A 19,725-nucleotide genomic window follows, 5' to 3' on the forward strand; every position below is an offset into this window, starting at 1 on the left:
TAGTTACCACCGCTCCCCCCGGTCTAGTTACCACCGCCCCCCCTGGACTAGTTAACACCCTCCCCCTGGTCTAGTTACCACCGCCCCCCTGTCTAGTTACCACCGCTCCCCTGGTCTAGTTACCACCGGTCTAGTTACCACAGCTCCCCCCGGTCCAGTTACCACCGCTCCCCCTGTCTAGTTACCACCGCTCCCCTGGTCTAGTTACCACCGCTCCCCCTGGTCTAGTTACCACCGCTCCCCTGGTCTAGTTACCACCGCTCCCCCTGTCTAGTTACCACCGCTCCCCTGGTCTAGTTACCACCGCTCCCCCTGGTCTAGTTACCACCGCTCCCCTGGTCTAGTTAACACCGCTCCCCCTGTCTAGGTACCACCGCTCCCCCGGTCCAGTTACCACTGCTCCCCTGTCTAGTTAACACCGGTCCCCCTGTCTAGGTACCACCGCTCCCCCCGGTCCAGTTACCACCGCTCCCCCGGTCTAGTTACCACCGCTCCCCGGTCCAGTTACCACCGCTCCCCCGGTCCAGTTACCACCGCTCCCCCGGTCCAGTTACCACCGCTCCCCCGGTCCAGTTACCACCGCTCCCCCGGTCCAGTTACCACCGCTCCCCCTGTTTAGTTACCACCGCTCCCCTGGTCTAGTTACCACCGCTCCCCCGGTCTAGTTACCACCGCTCCCCCGGTCTAGTTACCACCGCTCCCCCGGTCTAGTTACCACCGCTCCCCCTGGACTAGTTACCACCGCTCCCCCTGGACTAGTTAACACCCTCCCCCTGGTCTAGTTACCACCGCCCCCCCCCTGTCTAGTTACCACCGCTCCCCCTGGTCTAGTTACCACCGGTCTAGTTACCACCGCTCCCGCTGGTCTAGTTACCACCGCTCCCCTGTCTAGTTACCACCGCTCCCCCTGTCTAGTTACCACCGCTCCCCCTGTCTAGTTACCACCGCTCCCCCTCTCTAGTTACCACCGCTCCCCCCGGTCTAGTTACCGCCGCTCCCCCCGGTCTAGTTACCGCCGCTCCCCCTGTCTAGTTACCACCGCTCCCCCTGTCTAGTTACCACCGCTCCCCCCTGTCTAGTTACCACCGCTCCCCCTGTCTAGTTACCACCGCTCCCCCTGGTCTAGTTACCACCGCTCCCCCTGGTCTAGTTACCACCGCTCCCCCCGGTCTAGTTACCACCGCTCCCCCTGTCTAGTTACCACCGCTCCCCCTGTCTAGTTACCACCGCTCCCCCTTGTTTAGTTACCACCGCTCCCCCTGTCTAGTTACCACCGCTCCCCCTCTCTAGTTACCAACGCTCCCCCCGGTCTAGTTACCACCGCTCCCCCTCTCTAGTTACCACCGCTCCCCCCGGTCTAGTTACCACCGCTCCCCCTGTCTAGTTACCACCGCTCCCCCTGTCTAGTTACCACCGCTCCCCCTGTCTAGTTACCACCGCTCCCCTGGTCTAGTTACCACCGCTCCCCTGTCTAGTTACCACCGCTCCCCCGGTCTAGTTACCACCGCTCCCCCGGTCTAGTTACCACCGCCCCCCCGGTCTAGTTACCACCGCTCCCCCTGTCTAGTTTCCACCGCTCCCCCTGTCTAGTTACCACCGCTCCCCCCTGGTCTAGTTACCACCGCTCCCCCTGTCTAGTTACCACCGCTCCCTCTGTCTAGTTACCACCGCCCCCCCTGGTCTGGTTACCACCGCCCCACCTGTCTAGTTACCACCGCTCCTCTGTCTAGTTACCACCGCTCCCCTGGTCTAGTTACCACCGCTCCCCTGTCTAGTTACCACCGCTCCCCTGGTCTAGTTACCACCGCTCCCCCTGGTCTAGTTACCACCGCTCCCCCTGGTCTAGTTAACACCGCTCCCCCTGTCTAGGTACCACCGCTCCCCCCGGTCCAGTTACCACTGCTCCCCCTGTCTAGTTAACACCGGTCCCCCTGTCTAGGTACCACCGCTCCCCCCCGGTCCAGTTACCACCGCTCCCCGGTCTAGTTACCACCGCTCCCCCGGTCCAGTTACCACCGCTCCCCCGGTCCAGTTACCACCGCTCCCCCGGTCCAGTTACCACCGCTCCCCCGTCCAGTTACCACCGCTCCCCCGGTCCAGTTACCACCGCTCCCCCTGTTTAGTTACCACCGCTCCCCTGGTCTAGTTACCACCGCTCCCCCGGTCTAGTTACCACCGCTCCCCGGTCTAGTTACCACCGCTCCCCCGGTCTAGTTACCACCGCTCCCCCTGGACTAGTTAACACCCTCCCCTGGTCTAGTTACCACCGCCCCCTGTCTAGTTACCACCGCTCCCCCTGGTCTAGTTACCACCGGTCTAGTTACCACCGCTCCCGCTGGTCTAGTTACCACCGCTCCCCCTGTCTAGTTACCACCGCTCCCCTGTCTAGTTACCACCGCTCCCCCTGTCTAGTTACCACCGCTCCCCTCTCTAGTTACCACCGCTCCCCGGTCTAGTTACCACCGCTCCCCCTGGTCTAGTTACCACCGCTCCCCCTGTCTAGTTACCACCGCTCCCCCTGTCTAGTTACCACCGCTCCCCTGTCTAGTTACCACCGCTCCCCTGTCTAGTTACCACCGCTCCCCCTGGTCTAGTTACCACCGCTCCCCCTGGTCTAGTTACCACCGCTCCCCCGGTCTAGTTACCACCGCTCCCCCTGTCTAGTTACCACCGCTCCCCCTGTCTAGTTACCACCGCTCCCCCTTGTTTAGTTACCACCGCTCCCCCTGTCTAGTTACCACCGCTCCCCTCTCTAGTTACCACGCTCCCCGGTCCCGGTCTAGTTACCACCGCTCCCCCTCTCTAGTTACCACCGCTCCCCCCGGTCTAGTTACCACCGCTCCCCCTGTCTAGTTACCACCGCTCCCCCTGTCTAGTTACCACCGCTCCCCCTGTCTAGTTACCACCGCTCCCCCTGGTCTAGTTACCACCGCTCCCCCTGTCTAGTTACCACCGCTCCCCCGGTCTAGTTACCACCGCTCCCCCGGTCTAGTTACCACCGCTCCCCCGGTCTAGTTACCACCGCTCCCCCTGTCTAGTTACCACCGCTCCCCCTGTCTAGTTACCACCGCTCCCCCTGGTCTAGTTACCACCGCTCCCCTGTCTAGTTACCACCGCTCCCTCTGTCTAGTTACCACCGCCCCCCCTGGTCTGGTTACCACCGCCCCACCTGTCTAGTTACCACCGCTCCCTCTGTCTAGTTACCACCGCTCCCCCTGGTCTAGTTACCACCGCTCCCCCTGTCTAGTTACCACCGCTCCCCCCGGTCCAGTTACCACCGCTCCCCCCTGTCTAGTTACCACCGCTCACCCCTGTCTAGTTACCACCGCTCCCCGGTCCAGTTACCACCGCTCCCCTGTCTAGTTACCACCGCTCCCCTGGTCTAGTTACCACCGCTCCCCTGGTCTAGTTACCACCGCTCCCCTGGTCTAGTTACACCGCTCCCCCTGTCTAGTTACCACCGCTCCCCCTGGTCCAGTTACCACCGCTCCCCCGGTCCAGTTACCACCGCTCCCCTGTCTAGTTACCACCGCTCCCCTGTCTAGTTACCACCGCTCCCCCTGTCTAGTTACCACCGCTCCCCCGGTCTAGTTACCACCGCTCCCCTGTCTAGTTACCACCGCTCCCCTGTCTAGTTACCACAGCTCCCCCGGTCCAGTTACCACCGCGCCCCCCGGTCTAGTTACCACCGCTCCCCCTGGTCTAGTTACCACCGCTCCCCTGGTCTAGTTACCACCGCTCCCCTGGTCTAGTTACCACCGCTCCCCCTGTCTAGTTACCACCGCTCCCCCTGGTCTAGTTACCACCGCTCCCCCTGGTCTAGTTACCACCGCTCCCCCTGGTCTAGTTAACACCGCTCCCCCTGTCTAGGTACCACCGCTCCCCGGTCCAGTTACCACCGCTCCCCTGTCTAGTTACCACCGCTCCCCCTGTCTAGTACCACCGCTCCCCCCACCGGTCCAGTTACCACCGCTCCCCCGGTCTAGTTACCACCGCTCCCCGGTCCAGTTACCACCGCTCCCCCCGGTCCAGTTACCACCGCTCCCCCCGGTCCAGTTACCACCGCTCCCCCCGGTCTAGTTACCACCGCTCCCCCCGGTCCAGTTACCACCGCTCCCCCGGTCCAGTTACCACCGCTCCCCCATGTCTAGTTACCACCGCTCCCCCTGGTCTAGTTACCACCGCTCCCCCTGGTCTAGTTACCACCGCTTCCCCTGGTAGAGTTACCACCGCTCCCCCTGGTCTAGTTACCACCGCTCCCCCTGGTCTAGTTACCACCGCTTCCCCCGGTCCAGTTACCACCGCTCCCCCCTGTCTAGTTACCACCGCTCCCCTGGTCTAGTTACCACCGCTCCCCTGTCTAGTTACCACCGCTCCCCTGGTCTAGTTACCACCGCTCCCCCAGGTCTAGTTACCACCGCTCCCCCGGTCTAGTTACCACCGCTCCCCCCGGTCTAGTTACCACCGCTCCCCCTGGACTAGTTAACACCCTCCCCCTGGTCTAGTTACCACCGCCCCCCTGTCTAGTTACCACCGCTCCCCTGGTCTAGTTACCACCGGTCTAGTTACCACCGCTCCCGCTGGTCTAGTTACCACCGCTCCCCCTGTCTAGTTACCACCGCTCCCCCTGTCTAGTTACCACCGCTCCCCTGGTCTAGTTACCACCGCTCCCCCTGTCTAGTTACCACCGCTCCCCCGGTCCAGTTACCACCGCTCCCCCCCGTCTAGTTACCACCGCTCACCCTGTCTAGTTACCACCGCTCCCCCGGTCCAGTTACCACCGCTCCCCTGTCTAGTTACCACCGCTCCCCTGGTCTAGTTACCACCGCTCCCCTGGTCTAGTTACCACCGCTCCCCTGGTCTAGTTACCACCGCTCCCCCTCTAGTTACCACCGCTCCCCCGGTCCAGTTACCACCGCTCCCCCTGGTCCAGTTACCACCGCTCCCCCGGTCCAGTTACCACCGCTCCCCCGGTCCAGTTACCACCGCTCCCCGGTCCAGTTACCACCGCTCCCCTATCTAGTTACCACCGCCCCCTGTCTAGTTACCACCGCTCCCCCTGTCTAGTTACCACCGCTCCCCCGGTCTAGTTACCACCGCTCCCCCGGTCTAGTTACCACCGCTCCCCCGGTCTAGTTACCACCGCTCCCCCGGACTAGTTACCACCGCTCCCCCTGGTCTAGTTACCACCGCTCCCCTGTCTCGTTACCACCGCTCCCCGTCTAGTTACCACCGCTCCCCCTGTCTAGTTACCACCGCTCCCCGTCTAGTTACCACCGCTCCCCTGTCTAGTTACCACCGCTCCCCCTCTCTAGTTACCACCGCTCCCCTCGGTCTAGTTACCACCGCTCCCCCGGTCTAGTTACCACCGCCCCCCTGTCTAGTTACCACCGCTCCCCCTGTCTAGTTACCACCGCTCCCCCTCTCTAGTTACCACCGCTCCCCTCGGTCTAGTTACCACCGCTCCCCCCGGTCTAGTTACCACCGCTCCCCCCTGTCTAGTTACCACCGCTCCCCCTGTCTAGTTACCACCGCTCCCCCTGTCTAGTTACCACCGCTCCCCCGGTCTAGTTACCACCGCTCCCCCGGTCTAGTTACCACCGCTCCCCCGGTCTAGTTACCACCGCTCCCCCCCAGGTCTAGTTACCACCGCTCCCCCTGGACTAGTTACCACCGCTCCCCCTGGTCTAGTTACCACCGCTCCCCTGTCTAGTTACCACCGCTCCCCCTGGTCTAGTTACCACCGCCTAGTTACCACCGCTCCCGCTGGTCTAGTTACCACCGCTCCCCCTGTCTAGTTACCACCGCTCCCCTGTCTAGTTACCACCGCTCCCCCTGGTCTAGTTACCACCGCTCCCCCTGTCTAGTTACCACCGCTCCCCCGGTCCAGTTACCACCGCTCCCCCCCCTGTCTAGTTACCACCGCTCCCCCTGTCTAGTTACCACCGCTCCCCCCGGTCCAGTTACCACCGCTCCCCCCTGTCTAGTTACCACCGCTCCCCCTGGTCTAGTTACCACCGCTCCCCCTGGTCTAGTTACCACCGCTCCCCTGGTCTAGTTACAACCGCTCCCCTGTCTAGTTACCACCGCTCCCCCTGGTCCAGTTACCACCGCTCCCCCGGTCCAGTTACCACCGCTCCCCCTGGTCCAGTTACCACCGCTCCCCCGGTCCAGTTACCACCGCTCCCCGGTCCAGTTACCACCGCTCCCCCCGCTATCTAGTTACCACCGCGCCCCCTGTCTAGTTACCACCGCTCCCCTGGTCTAGTTACCACAGCTCCCCCTGGTCTAGTTACCACCGCTCCCCCTGGTCTAGTTACCACCGCTCCCCTGGTCTAGTTACCACCGCTCCCCTGGTCTAGTTACCACCGCTCCCCCTGGTCTAGTTACCACCGCTCCCCCTGTCTAGTTACCACCGCTCCCCCTCTCTAGTTACCACCGCTCCCCCGGTCTAGTTACCACCGCTCCCCCCGGTCTAGTTACCACCGCTCCCCCCGGACTAGTTAACACCCTCCCCCTGGTCTAGTTACCACCGCTACCCCTGTCTCGTTACCACCGCTCCCCGTCTAGTTACCACCGCTCCCCTGTCTAGTTACCACCGCTCCCCGTCTAGTTACCACCGCTCCCCCTGTCTAGTTACCACCGCTCCCCCTCTCTAGTTACCACCGCTCCCCTCGGTCTAGTTACCACCGCTCCCCCGGTCTAGTTACCACCGCTCCCCCTGTCTAGTTACCACCGCTCCCCCTGTCTAGTTACCACCGCTCCCCCTGGTCTAGTTACCACCGCTCCCCTGGTCTAGTTACCACCGCTCCCCTGGTCTAGTTACCACCGCTCCCCCTGTCTAGTTACCACCGCTCCCCTGTCTAGTTACCACCGCTCCCCTGTCTAGTTACCACCGCTCCCCGGTCTAGTTACCACCGCTCCCCCTGGTCTAGTTACCACCGCTCCCCCTGGTCTAGTTACCACCGCTCCCCCGGTCTAGTTACCACCGCTCCCCCTGTCTAGTTACCACCGCTCCCCTGTCTAGTTACCACCGCTCCCCTAGTTACCACCGCTCCCCCTGGTCTAGTTACCACCGCTCCCCCTGTCTAGTTACCACCGCTCCCCCTGTCTAGTTACCACCGCTCCCTCTGTCTAGTTACCACCGCTCCCCCTGGTCTAGTTACCACTGCTCCCCCTGTCTAGTTACCACCGCTCCCCTGGTCTAGTTACCACCGCTCCCCCTGGTCTAGTTACCACCGCTCCCCCTGGTCTAGTTACCACCGCTCCCCCGGACTAGTTACCACCGCTCCCCTGGTCTAGTTACCACCGCTCCCCCTGTCTAGTTACCACCGCTCCCCTGTCTAGTTACCACCGCTCCCCTGTCTAGTTACCACCGCTCCCCTGTCTAGTTACCACCACCGCTCCCCCTGTCTAGTTACCACCGCTCCCCTCTCTAGTTACCACCGCTCCCCTCGGTCTAGTTACCACCGCTCCCCCGGTCTAGTTACCACCGCTCCCCCTGTCTAGTTACCACCGCTCCCCCTGTCTAGTTACCACCGCTCCCCTGTCTAGTTACCACCGCTCCCCTGGTCTAGTTACCACCGCTCCCCCTGGTCTAGTTACCACCGCTCCCTCTCTCTAGTTACCACCGCTCCCTCTCTCCAGTTACCACCGCTCCCTCTCTCTAGTTACCACCACTCCCCCTGGTCTAGTTACCACCGCTCCCCTGTCTAGTTACCACCGCTCCCCCTGGTCTAGTTACCACCGCTCCCCCTCTCTAGTTACCACCGCTCCCCCTGTCTAGTTACCACCGCTCCCCTGTCTAGTTACCACCGCTCCCCTGGTCTAGTTACCACCGCCCCCTGGTCTAGTTACCACCGCTCCCCTGGTCTAGTTACCACCGCTCCCCTGGTCTAGTTACCACCGCTCCCCTGGTCTAGTTACCACCGCTCCCCGGTCTAGTTACCACCGCTCCCCCTGGTCTAGTTACCACCGCTCCCCTGTCTAGTTACCACCGCTCCCCTGTCTAGTTACCACCGCTCCCCTGGTCTAGTTACTACCGCTCCCCCTGTCTAGTTACCACCGCTCCCCCTCCCCCTCTAGTTACCACCGCTCCCCGGTCTAGTTACCACCGCTCCCCTGGTCTAGTTACCACCGCTCCCCTGGTCTAGTTACCACCGCTCCCCCTGGTCTAGTTACCACCGCTCCCCCTGGTCTAGTTACCACCGCTCCCCCCGGTCTAGTTACCACCGCTCCCCCGGTCTAGTTACCACCGCTCCCCCCCGTCTAGTTACCACCGCTCCCCCCGTCTAGTTACCACCGCTCCACCCCGTCTAGTTACCACCGCTCCCCCCTGTCTAGTTACCACCGCTCCCCCCGTCTAGTTACCACCGCTCCCCCCTGTCTAGTTACCACCGCTCCCCCCTGTCTAGTTACCACCGCTCCCCCTGGTCTAGTTACCACCAATCCCCCTGTCTAGTTACCACCGCTCCCCCTGGTCTAGTTACCACCGCTCCCCCTGGTCTAGTTACCACCGCTCCCTCTCTCCAGTTACCACCGCTCCCTCTCTCTAGTTACCACCGCTCCCTCTCTCTAGTTACCACCACTCCCCCTGGTCTAGTTACCACCGCTCCCCCTGTCTAGTTACCACCGCTCCCCCTCTCTAGTTACCACCGCTCCCCCTCTCTAGTTACCACCGCTCCCCCTGTCTAGTTACCATCGCTCCCCCTGTCTAGTTACCACCGCTCCCCCTCTCTAGTTACCACCGCTCCCCCTGGTAGAGTTACCACCGCTCCCCTGTCTAGTTACCACTACTCCCCCTGGTCTAGTTACCACCGCTCCCCTGTCTAGTTACCACCGCTCCCCCTCTCTAGTTACCACCGCTCCCCCTCTCTAGTTACCACCGCTCCCCCTGTCTAGTTACCACCGCTCCCTCTCTCTAGTTACCACCGCTCCCCTCTCTAGTTACCACCGCTCCCCCTGTCTAGTTACCACCGCTCCCCTGGTAGAGTTACCACCGCTCCCCCTCTCTAGTTACCACCGCTCCCCCCCCCTGTCTAGTTACCACCGCTCCCCTGGTCTAGTTACCACCGCTCCCCCTGTCTAGTTACCACCGCTCACCCCTGTCTAGTTACCACCGCTCCCCCTGGTCTAGTTACCACCGCTCCCCCTGTCTAGTTACCACCGCTCCCCCGGTCTAGTTACCACCGCTCCCCTGTCTAGTTACCACCGCTCCCCCTGTCTAGTTACCACCGCTCCCCCTGTCTAGTTACCACCGCTCCCCCTGGTAGAGTTACCACCACTCCCCCTGTCTAGTTACCACCGCTCCCCCTGTCTAGTTACCACCGCTCCCCCTGGTAGAGTTACCACCGCTCCCCCTGTCTAGTTACCACTACTCACCTTATTCAGTTCTCTGTTCATTTTCTCAGGGTGAAACTGGTCAAGGAAGTTCCTGAACTTCAGAGCGTCCATCGCTACGATCTCTGTGCACCTCCTCTGCCAGGTGTCTCTGTGGACGACAGAGTTAAGTCATATCAATCAAATGTACTTTATAAAGCCCTTTTTACTTCAGCAGTTGTCAAAGTGCTTAACAGAAACCCAGTCTAAAAACAAACAAACCCAGAGAGCAAGCAGAGGCAGAAACCCAGTGTCTAGGAAAACTCTCTAGAAGGCAGGAACCTAGGAAGAAACGTAGTGAGGAACCGGGCTCTGAAGGGTGGTCAGTCCTCTCCTGGTGACCGGTTTGTTGGGAGGAAAAGTCATTACATCAGGCTCTTGGTAATTGGGTAATCAATATTGTGAACAACTTCAGAGTGAAATCCTTTAAATATGTAAAGTATATTTTAAAACGGTCTGATCAGTAAGCGCGTACCTCGGGGTCTTGTCCTGATGTTTGCCGTTCCATAGGTAGCTGTCTGCGTAGCCAGTGTACGTACTGTACTGCTCAGTACCTGGGGGAAGGCCAAACAGAACACACACCGTTCATGATCAGACCAATATCATTAAAGCGATAGTGAAAGATTTTGGCAATTAACTTGTTCTAATTACACCCGAGTCATGTGTACACATGGATACCATTTGAATGCTTCTGCGTGCTGTTTGAAAGACGTTTAAGAGGGAGTTTCGCGAGCCAATGCTAACTAGCGTTAGGGCAATGACCGGAAGTTTACCATTGGCTCGCAAAAAACACCTTCAACTTCCTTCCAAAACTGTACACAGAGACATACAAATGATATCCCTGAATTCATCTGACCGGCTCAGTAGGAAATGGCTTAGTTGCCAAAAATCGCATACTTTTTCCTTTAAATGTTAGTGCTTTGACATCGGCAATTGAAGGACGTTATCAATGGAGCGTCAAATTACTGACACACCAGTGACTGACTATGACCCCGAAAAAATGTGATATTATTTGAGTAGTTGAGATATGATAAAACAAAACTGTCAGGAAAGCTGTGATTTTTACAGCCAGCCAATCGCTTAATCTTTTTGTTAATTATTCCATGTGAAGTGATGCCACAGGAGAGCAGCTGTCTCCAACAACAGGAAGGTCAACTTATTACCTCCCTAGGAAGAAGAGAGAGCTAGTCTGCATCACAAATGGCACCCTATCCCCTATATAGTGCACTACATAAGTAGCCCAACCCACAGGGGAGGAAGGGACAGAGGGGGAGGGTTCAGAACAACAGCCCAGCCCACAGGGGGGTGAGGGATAGAGGGGGAGGGTTCAGAACAACAGCCCAGCCCACAGGGGAGGAAGGGATAAAGGGGGAGGGTTCAGAACAACAGCCCAGCCCACAGGGGGGTGAGGGACAGAGGGGGAGGGTTCAGAACAACAGCCCAGCCCACAGGGGAGGAATGGATAGAGGGGGAGGGTTCAGAACAACAGCCCAACCCACAGGGGAGGGAGGGATAGAGGGGGAGGGTTCAGAACAACAGCCCAACCCACATGGGAGGAATGGATAGAAGGGGGAGGGTTCAGAACAACAGCCCAACCCACAGAGGAGGAAGGGATAGAAGGGGGAGGGTTCAGAACAACAGCCCAACCCACAGGGGAGGGAGGGATAGAGGGGGAGGGTTCAGAACAACAGCCCAGCCCACATGGGAGGAAGGGATAGAAGGGGGAGGGTTCAGAACAACAGCCCAACCCACAGGGGAGGAAGGGATAGAGGGGGAGGGTTCAGAACAACAGCCCAACCCACAGAGGAGGAAGGGATAGAAGGGGGAGGGTTCAGAACAACAGCCCAGCCCACAGGGGAGGAAGGGATAGAGGGGGAGGGTTCAGAACAACAGCCCAGCCCACATGGGAGGAAGGGATAGAAGGGGGAGGGTTCAGAACAACAGCCCAACCCACAGGGGAGGGAGGGATAGAGGGGGAGGGTTCAGAACAACAGCCCAGCCCACAGGGGAGGAAGGGATAGAGGGGAGGGTTCAGAACAACAGGGGAGGAAGGGACCAGAACAAAAGCCCAGCCCACAGGGGAGGAAGGGATAGAGGGGGAGGGTTCAGAACAAAAGCCCAACCCACAGGGGAGGGAGGGATAGAAGGGGGAGGGTTCAGAACAACAGCCCAACCCACAGGGGAGGAAGGGATAGAGGGGGAGGGTTCAGAACAACAGGGGAGGAAGGGACAGAGGGGGAGGGTTCAGAACAACAGCCCAGCCCACAGAGGAGGAAGGGATAGAGGGGGAGGGTTCAGAACAACAGCCCAACCCACAGGGGAGGAAGGGATAGAGGGGGAGGGTTCAGAACAACAGCCCAACCCACATGGGAGGAAGTGGGAGGGTTCAGAACAACAGCCCAACCCACAGGGGAGGAAGGGATAGAAGGGGGAGGGTTCAGAACAACAGCCCAACCCACAGGGGAGGGAGGGATAGAAGGGGAGGGTTCAGAACAACAGCCCAGCTCACAGAGGAGGGAGGGATAAAGGGGGAGGGTTCAGAACAACAGCCCAACCCACAGGGGAGGGAGGGATAGAGGGGGAGGGTTCAGAACAACAGCCCAACCCACAGGGGAGGGAGGGATAAAGGGGGAGGGTTCAGAACAACAGCCCAGCCCACAGAGGAGGAAGGGATAGAGGGGGAGGGTTCAGAACAACAGCCCAACCCACAGGGGAGGAAGGGATAGAGGGGGAGGGTTCAGAACAACAGCCCAACCCACAGGGGAGGAATGGATAGAAGGGGGAGGGTTCAGAACAACAGCCCAACCCACAGGGGAGGAAGGGATAGAGGGGGAGGGTTCAGAACAACAGCCCAACCCACAGGGGAGGAAGGGATAGAGGGGGAGGGTTCAGAACAACAGGGGAGGAAGGGACAGAGGGGGAGGGTTCAGAACAACAGCCCAACCCACATGGGAGGAAGGGATAGAGGGGGAGGGTTCAGAACAACAGCCCAACCCACAGGGGAGGGAGGGATAAAGGGGGAGGGTTCAGAACAACAGCCCAGCTCACAGAGGAGGGAGGGATAAAGGGGGAGGGTTCAGAACAACAGCCCAGCTCACAGAGGAGGGAGGGATAAAGGGGGAGGGTTCAGAACAACAGAAGGGACAAATGAACCTCTCATTCATTAGGCCTCATTAGTACCTGCGGTGGCTTTGTGTGTGTATACAAACAAGAGCAGATTACTGAAGCCTGGTCAGTGGGTGCCTCCTCTCAAGAAGAAAGAATCTCACAAGCCCTTCAACATTTGACAAGCCCACATCATTTTATTTTTTCTAGTGAACTTACACTCATTTGATGTATTTAACCAGGATTGTCTACTCTGTAAAAATCCCCACTGATTTCCAGGGAGTCCTGGTAAGTAATCACTGCCTCAGTAAGGCTCTCTGGTGTTTAATTCCAGTTCCCAGAATGATACACAAGGTTTATTAAATACGAATGTAGTGTTCCGGAAAAGATTTAAGGCGGTATACCGTATAGCGGGGTGTTTGGAAATACCCACGGGATGGTTTGCTTATACCGTGAATACCGTTTAAACTATTTCTTTACATTTTTTTTCAATAGATTTGAATATTTGTAGTTACTTTTTAAATGACATGTTAGGAGATAAAGCAGACTGCGTTCTTCATTTCACCTTTCACATTATTAAGCTTACCGTACTTCTCCAAAACGGCTTTCTGCCGTGTTTGAGAAGTCAAGCTCTGTATTTTGTCACTGTGCCTCCTCCTACCGTTTTCTTCCTCCTATGTTCTCCCCCCCTCTGCTCCGTGTTTACATGCTGCTCTTCCTCCTATGTTCTCCCCCCTCTGCTCCGTGTACCCATGCTGCTCTTCCTCCTACGTTCTCCCCCCTCTGCTCTGTGTACCCATGCTGCTCTTCCTCCTATGTTCTCCCCCTCTGCTCCGTGTACCCATGCTGCTCTTCCTCCTACGTTCTCCCCCCTCTGCTCCGTGTACCCATGCTGCTCTTCCTCCTCTGTTCCCCCCCCTCTGCTCTGTGTACCCATGCTGCTCTTCCTCCTCTGCCCCCCCTCTGCTCCGTGTGCCCATGCTGCACTTCCTCCTACGTTCTCCCCCTCTGGGAATATGCTGCTCTTCCTCCTATTCTCCCCCTCTGCTCCGTGTACCCATGCTGCTCTTCCTCCTAAAGTTCTCCCCCTCTGAATAGGGAATAGGGAATAGCTGCTCTTCCTCCTATAGGGAAAAGGGAATAGGTTTAATGGAATCTTCCTCCTATGTTCTCCCCCTCTGCTCCGGTATAGGGAAAAGGGAATGGGAATCTTCCTCCTATGTTCTCCCCCTCTGCATCTGTAGAGGATGCTGCTCTTCCTCCTATGTTCTCCCCCTCTGCTCCATGTACCCAGACAGACATGAAAAGGGAATGCTCTTCCTCCTACGTTCTCCCCCTCTGCTCCGTGTTTACATGCTGCTCTTCCTCCGACGTTCTCCCCCCTCTGCTCCGTGTACCCATGCTGCTCTTCCTCCTATGTTCTCCCCCCTCTGCTCCGTGTACCCATGCTGCTCTTCCTCCTATGTTCTCCCCCTTAACTCCATGTACCCATGCTGCTCTTCCTCCTAAGAGTTTCCCCCTCTGCTCCGTGTTTACTTGCTGCTCTTCCTCCGATGAAAGAGAGAGATACTTTTATTGATGCATGCAGCTCTTCCTCCTATGAAAGGGGAAGTGATATTGACATGCAGATCTTCCTCCTAAGAGGACTGCTCCGGTTCCCATTCAGCTCTTCCTCCTATGTTCTCCCCCTCTGCTCCGTGTACCCATGCTGCTCTTCCTCCTTCACGTTCCTCCCCCTCTGCTCTGTGTACACATGCTGCTCTTCCTCCTCTGCTCCCCCTCTGCTCCTGAAAGTGTACACATGCTGCTCTTCCTCCTCCGCCCCCTCTGCTCTGTGTACATGCTGCTCTTCCTACTCTGCCCCCCCTCTGCTCCAGTACAATGCTGCTTTTCCAAATATCCTAGTTCTGAAAAGGGAATAGGGAAAAGGGAATAGGGAAAAGGGAATAGGGAAAGGGAATAGGGAAACAAATAGGGAAAAGGGAATAGGGAAAAGGAATAGGGACAAGGGTGAAGGAATAGGGAATAGGAAGGTAGGGAAAAGGGAATAGGGAATAGGGAATAGGGAATAGGGAAAAGGGAATAGGGAATAGGGAATAGGGAAAAGGGAATAGGGAAAAGGGAATAGGGAAAAGGGAATAGGGAAAAGGGAATAGGGAATAGAATAGGAAAAGGGAATAGGGAATAGGGAAAAGGGAATAGGGAAAAGGGAATAGGGAAAAGGGAAAAGCCAGCATCTGGAGAGGAGCTTGGTTAATAGATAAGGGATACGTCCCAGATAACACCATGATATTAGACAGACATTTCACTAGAAAAGGGAATAGGGAAAAAAGGGTGCCATTTGGGACGGCAAGTAGACTAGTAGTTAGAGCGTTGGGCCAGTAACCAGAAAGGTTGCTGGATCGAATCCCCGAGCTGACAAGGTAACAATCTGAGTTCTGCCGCTGAACAAGGCAGTTAACCCCACTGTTCCCCGGTAGGCCGTCATTGAAAAGAAGAGTTTGTTCTTAACTGACTTGCCTAGTTCAATAAAGGTTAAATGAAAGAGAGAGATACTTTTATTCATGCACTGCAGGACGCAGGGGAAGTGAAAGGGGAAGTGATATTGACAGAGCAGATCCTCGGAAGAGGACGACCAAAGGTTCTTATTCAGACTAAACAAATGTTTGGATTCTCTGGAAAGCCAATGGTTGGGCATTTGACCCATTTCACCGGAGCAAGACTTGAAGTCTTTATAAAGCCAGTCGTTTCCCTCCCTCTTATAGCCACACAAAGTTGTTTAACATCTGAAAGATAATTTTGATAGGCAACAGACCAGACTAGAGGCCTTGGACTGACTAATGATTAGGAATTTCATTCACTTCAATGCTTTGATGCATTAATACCCCCAGGTCTCAGCTTTAATTGTTTCTGACAAATATACAGTATCTTATTTGTTGAGGACTGGTCAGTTGGGCGGGGCAGAGAAAGGTCAGAAACAAATTAAATCTGCAGCTTTGTCAAAGGACAACTGGACAAGTGGTGATGATTTCCCTCGAGAGGTTGTGGCGAAATCCGCATGGAGCCTTCACCGTGCGCTGCCACTTTAAGAGCGCATGAGCAGTAAGGAAGGAGGACATAAATACCGCTACAAGGTTACTGTCAGTCATGCCCCAACAAATTGAAGCTGTTCTGAGGGCCAAACGGGGTGCAACTCTAGATTAGGAAGGTGTTCCTAATGTTTTGTCCACTCAGTCTGTAATAATGGCACTGTATTCCCTATAGGTTGCCATTTGGGACACACCCAGGCCATATCAGTGAACGCTGTGGAAGTGGGACACAACCCAGGCCATATCAGTGAACGATATGAAAGTGGGACACTCCTTCCAGGAACTCACAAGCACCAAGAGTTTTCTAGCCCACCCAATCAGCATTCTAACCCTCTCCGCCAGCCAGCCAATCAGCATTCTAACCCTCTCCGCCAGCCAGCCAGGGACAGAGAGAGGACAGGTCACCTCTGAGAGAGGAGTAACCTTCAGCCTCCCTCCTCACCACTACTTGTCCCGACCCCGCACAGATCCACTCTTCCCTCCACTAGCCTCTCTCTCCTCCCCCCTCCACTAGCCTCCCCCCTCCACCACTAGCCTCCCCCCTCCCCACTAGCCTCTCTCTCCTCCCCCTCCACTAGCCTCCTCCACTCCTCCCCCTCCACTAGCCTCTCCCCCCCCTCCACTAGCCCCCCCCCCCTCCACTAGCCTCTCTCTCCTCCCCCTCCACTAGCCTCTCTCTCCTCCCCCTCCACTAGCCTCTCTCTCCTCCCCCCTCCACTAGCCTCTCTCTCCTCCCCCCTCCACTAGCCTCTCTCTCCTCCCCTCCACTAGCCCCCCCCCCCTCCACTAGCCTCTCTCTCCTCCCCCCTCCACTAGCCTCTCTCTCCTCCCCCTCCACTAGCCTCTCTCTCCCCCCCCTCCACTAGCCTCTCTCTCCTCCCCCCTCCACTAGCCTCTCTCTCCTCCCCCCTCCACTAGCCTCTCTCTCCCCCCCCTCCACTAGCCTCTCTCTCCTCCCCCCTCCACTAGCCTCTCTCTCCTCATCCCTCCACTAGCCTCTCTCTCCTCCCCCTCCACTAGCCTCTCTCTCCTCCCCCCCTCCACTAGCCTCTCTCTCCCCCTCCACTAGCCTCTCTCTCCTCCCCCCTCCACTAGTCTCTCTTTCCTCCCCCCTCCACTAGCCTCTCCCCTTCCCTCCTCCATCTCTCCTCTTTCCCCTCATGCCTCCCTTTCCTCTCCTCTTCCCTTCCCTCACCCCAACCTACCTACCTCCCTCCCCTCTCCTCTCCTCTTTCCCCTCATCCCTCCCTCCCTCCCCTCTTTCCCCTCATCCCTCCCTCCCTCCCCTCTTTCCCCTCATCCCTCCCTCCCTCCCCTCTCCTCCTTCCACTCCCTCCCCTTACCCCTACATCCCTCCCCTCTCCTCTCCCTCCCCTTACCCCTACCTACCTACCTCCCACCCTCCCCTCTCCCCCCTCATCCCTCCCCTCTCCTCTTTCCCCTCATCCCTCCCTCCCTCCCCTCTCCTCCTTCCACTCCCTCCCCTTACCCCTACATCCCTCCCCTCTCCTATCCCTCCCCTTACCCCCTTCCACTCCCTCCCCCTCCCCTACATCATCCCTCCCTCCCTCCCCTCTCCTCCTTCCCCTCATCCCTCCACCTACCTACCTACCTACCTACCTATCCTCTCCCCTTACTCCTACCTACCTCCCTCCCTCTCCCCTTCCCTCCCCTCTCCCCTCTCCCCTCATCCCTTCCCCCTCCTCCTTCCCCTCCCCACTCAAATCACTTAATGTTATTACAGCAGTACTAGAATTCATGACCTCAGAGCAGAAAGACCTGCCCAAGACCACTAATGGACTCTCCCATTCCATCATCTTTATTAAACCTTTTCCTGTGCCACCACCACCAGCAGCATTTTGTTGTATCATTGCGGGCCGGTGGTATTAAATCATATTCCCCCGCAATACGTCTTGACATGGGGGGTGGGGGTTAATGGATATTACCTCCCCCATTGAAATTTGCCAAAGTGCCCAGGCCTAATTGAATTAGTCTTGATTGCCTGGCCGGGCTGCGCTGTGACAGGGGAAAGCAGATGATTCACCGATGGTTATCCCGCTGACCAGGAAGGACGTGATGCAGAACAGAGCAAAAAAAAAAAAAAAACTCCCTCTGAGAAAACTAACCTGTGTGGTGTTACAGGGTAGCTAGCAAAAATGTTACTACGACTAACATCATGGATCTGCATTAGATTACACGTCAAACGTCTCAATGCAAAGTTATACACCTCTCTTTTCTATTTGAGGAGTTATCACATAAAACGGATCAGAATTCCCCAACAGTGACAAAGTCATGTAAAATGTAAAACTCCCAACAGAAATACCTTCACATGTATACCTTCAAATTAAAGCAAATTATTTGCACTCTTCACTACTGGTTTAAAAGAAAAAAACTGTTCTGCTGACTTATAAGAAAATACTTTATGGATGAATGTATACTTGAAAGGTTGCTAGCCAATTAGCATGCTAACGTTTGCCCTACGAGACTACCAGCTTCACGTTAGCACGACACGAGTCAGCCAGCTGCTATCAACACCTAGCTTACAGCTACATTAAAGTAAACCAAAGCTTTGGAAATACATAACACCATCTAACCAGTTATCAAAGAATGTTAGCTATACGCAGTTATCTAAGACAGCAAGCTAGCTATCCAGCTAACGTTAGCTATTTAGCCAACTTACTACTATCCTAGCCAACCACCACGGTTATGGTCAGCAAGCTAGAGCCCAACTACTGGAGACCAGCTAGAACTACTAAAACGTAACCACAAATCAAAGCAGAGAGAGCAGGGGCAGATTGATTGATGGCAAAACGTTTTAAAGCGTGCAGACTGAGTTAGTTATCAAAGCTAGGGGGAGGCAGATGCTTCACCGGCCGATTAAGAGTCAGGGAATTCAAAAATAGTTAGATTCCAGATGTCCGTCAGCTAGTGTGCTAGCATAAGCCAAGGTAGAAAAAGTTACAAAACACACGTAGCGTACTTCACAGAGAACATGCCGAAAAGTTGACGAAACAAAAAAGGAGAACAGACGAGGTACTACACAATTAGAGCAGGTATGATTTTCTCTTTCGTTTGGAGCCCACGGCAAGAAGGCACTGTAGTCTGCTGTGCTAAAAGGTTCCCACTAGATACCGTTAGCTACAAAGTCAGTGAAAAAAAGCACGCTGCATGGCAGCACTTGCTCCTTGTTTACATAACACTTCCTGGGATTGGTGGATTGTAGCTCACCCCTACCAACAGTTGGGTCTGGAATGTAATTACATGCTAGTGGCTAACGTTAGCCGGCTTGAGCTAGCCACCGAGCAAGCATATGAACTCGGTAGCACAGAATATATCCTCCAATGTAATGTTGAGAAATAATGCATTGTGGGTAGTTTAGAAGATATCTGGAAATGCAATAACCCAAAAACATAACTATGGTGACTAAAACTGAGTTACCTAGTCTTTGACCACAGTGTTGTTATACTGGTGAGTAAAAGCTCATGCTTCCTAACCCAACCAGTTATGCATTAGGGGGCGCTATTAAATTTTTTGGATGAAAAACGTTCCCGTTTTAAACAAGATATTTTGTCACGAAAAGATGCTCGACTATGCATATAATTGACAGCTTTGGAAAGAAAACACTCTGACGTTCCCAAAAACTACAAAGATATTGTCTGTGAGTGCCACAGAACTGATGTTACAGGCGAAACCCAGATAAAAATCCAATTGATACAGGGAGATACAGGAGGGTTGGTGATATGTTTTCAGGATTTCACTGTATGCATCCTTGTAGTCTAACTTCAAACCAGTTAGATATATATATATATTTTTCAACAAATTGTCTTTTTACAACAGTGTCTCTTTAAGAAAGGGGGAGATGTAGACAAGCTTGATTGATTATTGATTATGAATCAGCTGTGTAGTGCTAGGGGGGAAAAAACCAAAACGCGAACCTCTTGGGGTCCAGAGGACCGAGTTTGGGAAAACACCGTTGAAGACGGAGTGTTTGTGTGTCTACGTGTTTGCTTGCTGATTGTGCCTGTTGAGAGGTGGCTGATGAAGAGAGAGAAGGGAATCGTCACAGTGTGGTATCAACCAGACAGCCTCACAAATCAGCCTACGCACGTACACACCGTAGGCAGAATCCCTCTCTCTCCTTCGTCAACAACTC

At 55.9% G+C, this 19,725-nt stretch overlaps 1 protein-coding gene across 2 annotated transcripts in view; it reads right to left on the reverse strand.

Annotated features, from left to right (window-relative positions):
* The window catches only part of parga (poly (ADP-ribose) glycohydrolase a), a 120,797-nt gene that overhangs the window by 18,962 nt on the left and 82,110 nt on the right, over window positions 1–19,725 (reverse strand). For both annotated transcript variants that reach the window (XM_064949985.1, XM_064949984.1), the window contains 2 exons: window positions 9,854–9,932; window positions 9,382–9,490 (listed from right to left, as the gene is read on the reverse strand). In XM_064949985.1, coding sequence (XP_064806057.1) covers window positions 9,382–9,490; window positions 9,854–9,932 — 188 coding nt within the window. The remainder of the gene's footprint in view (window positions 1–9,381; window positions 9,491–9,853; window positions 9,933–19,725) is intronic.

Source organism: Oncorhynchus masou, chromosome 31 (genome assembly GCF_036934945.1).
Source record: "Oncorhynchus masou masou isolate Uvic2021 chromosome 31, UVic_Omas_1.1, whole genome shotgun sequence".
NCBI classification, from domain to species: domain Eukaryota; kingdom Metazoa; phylum Chordata; class Actinopteri; order Salmoniformes; family Salmonidae; genus Oncorhynchus; species Oncorhynchus masou.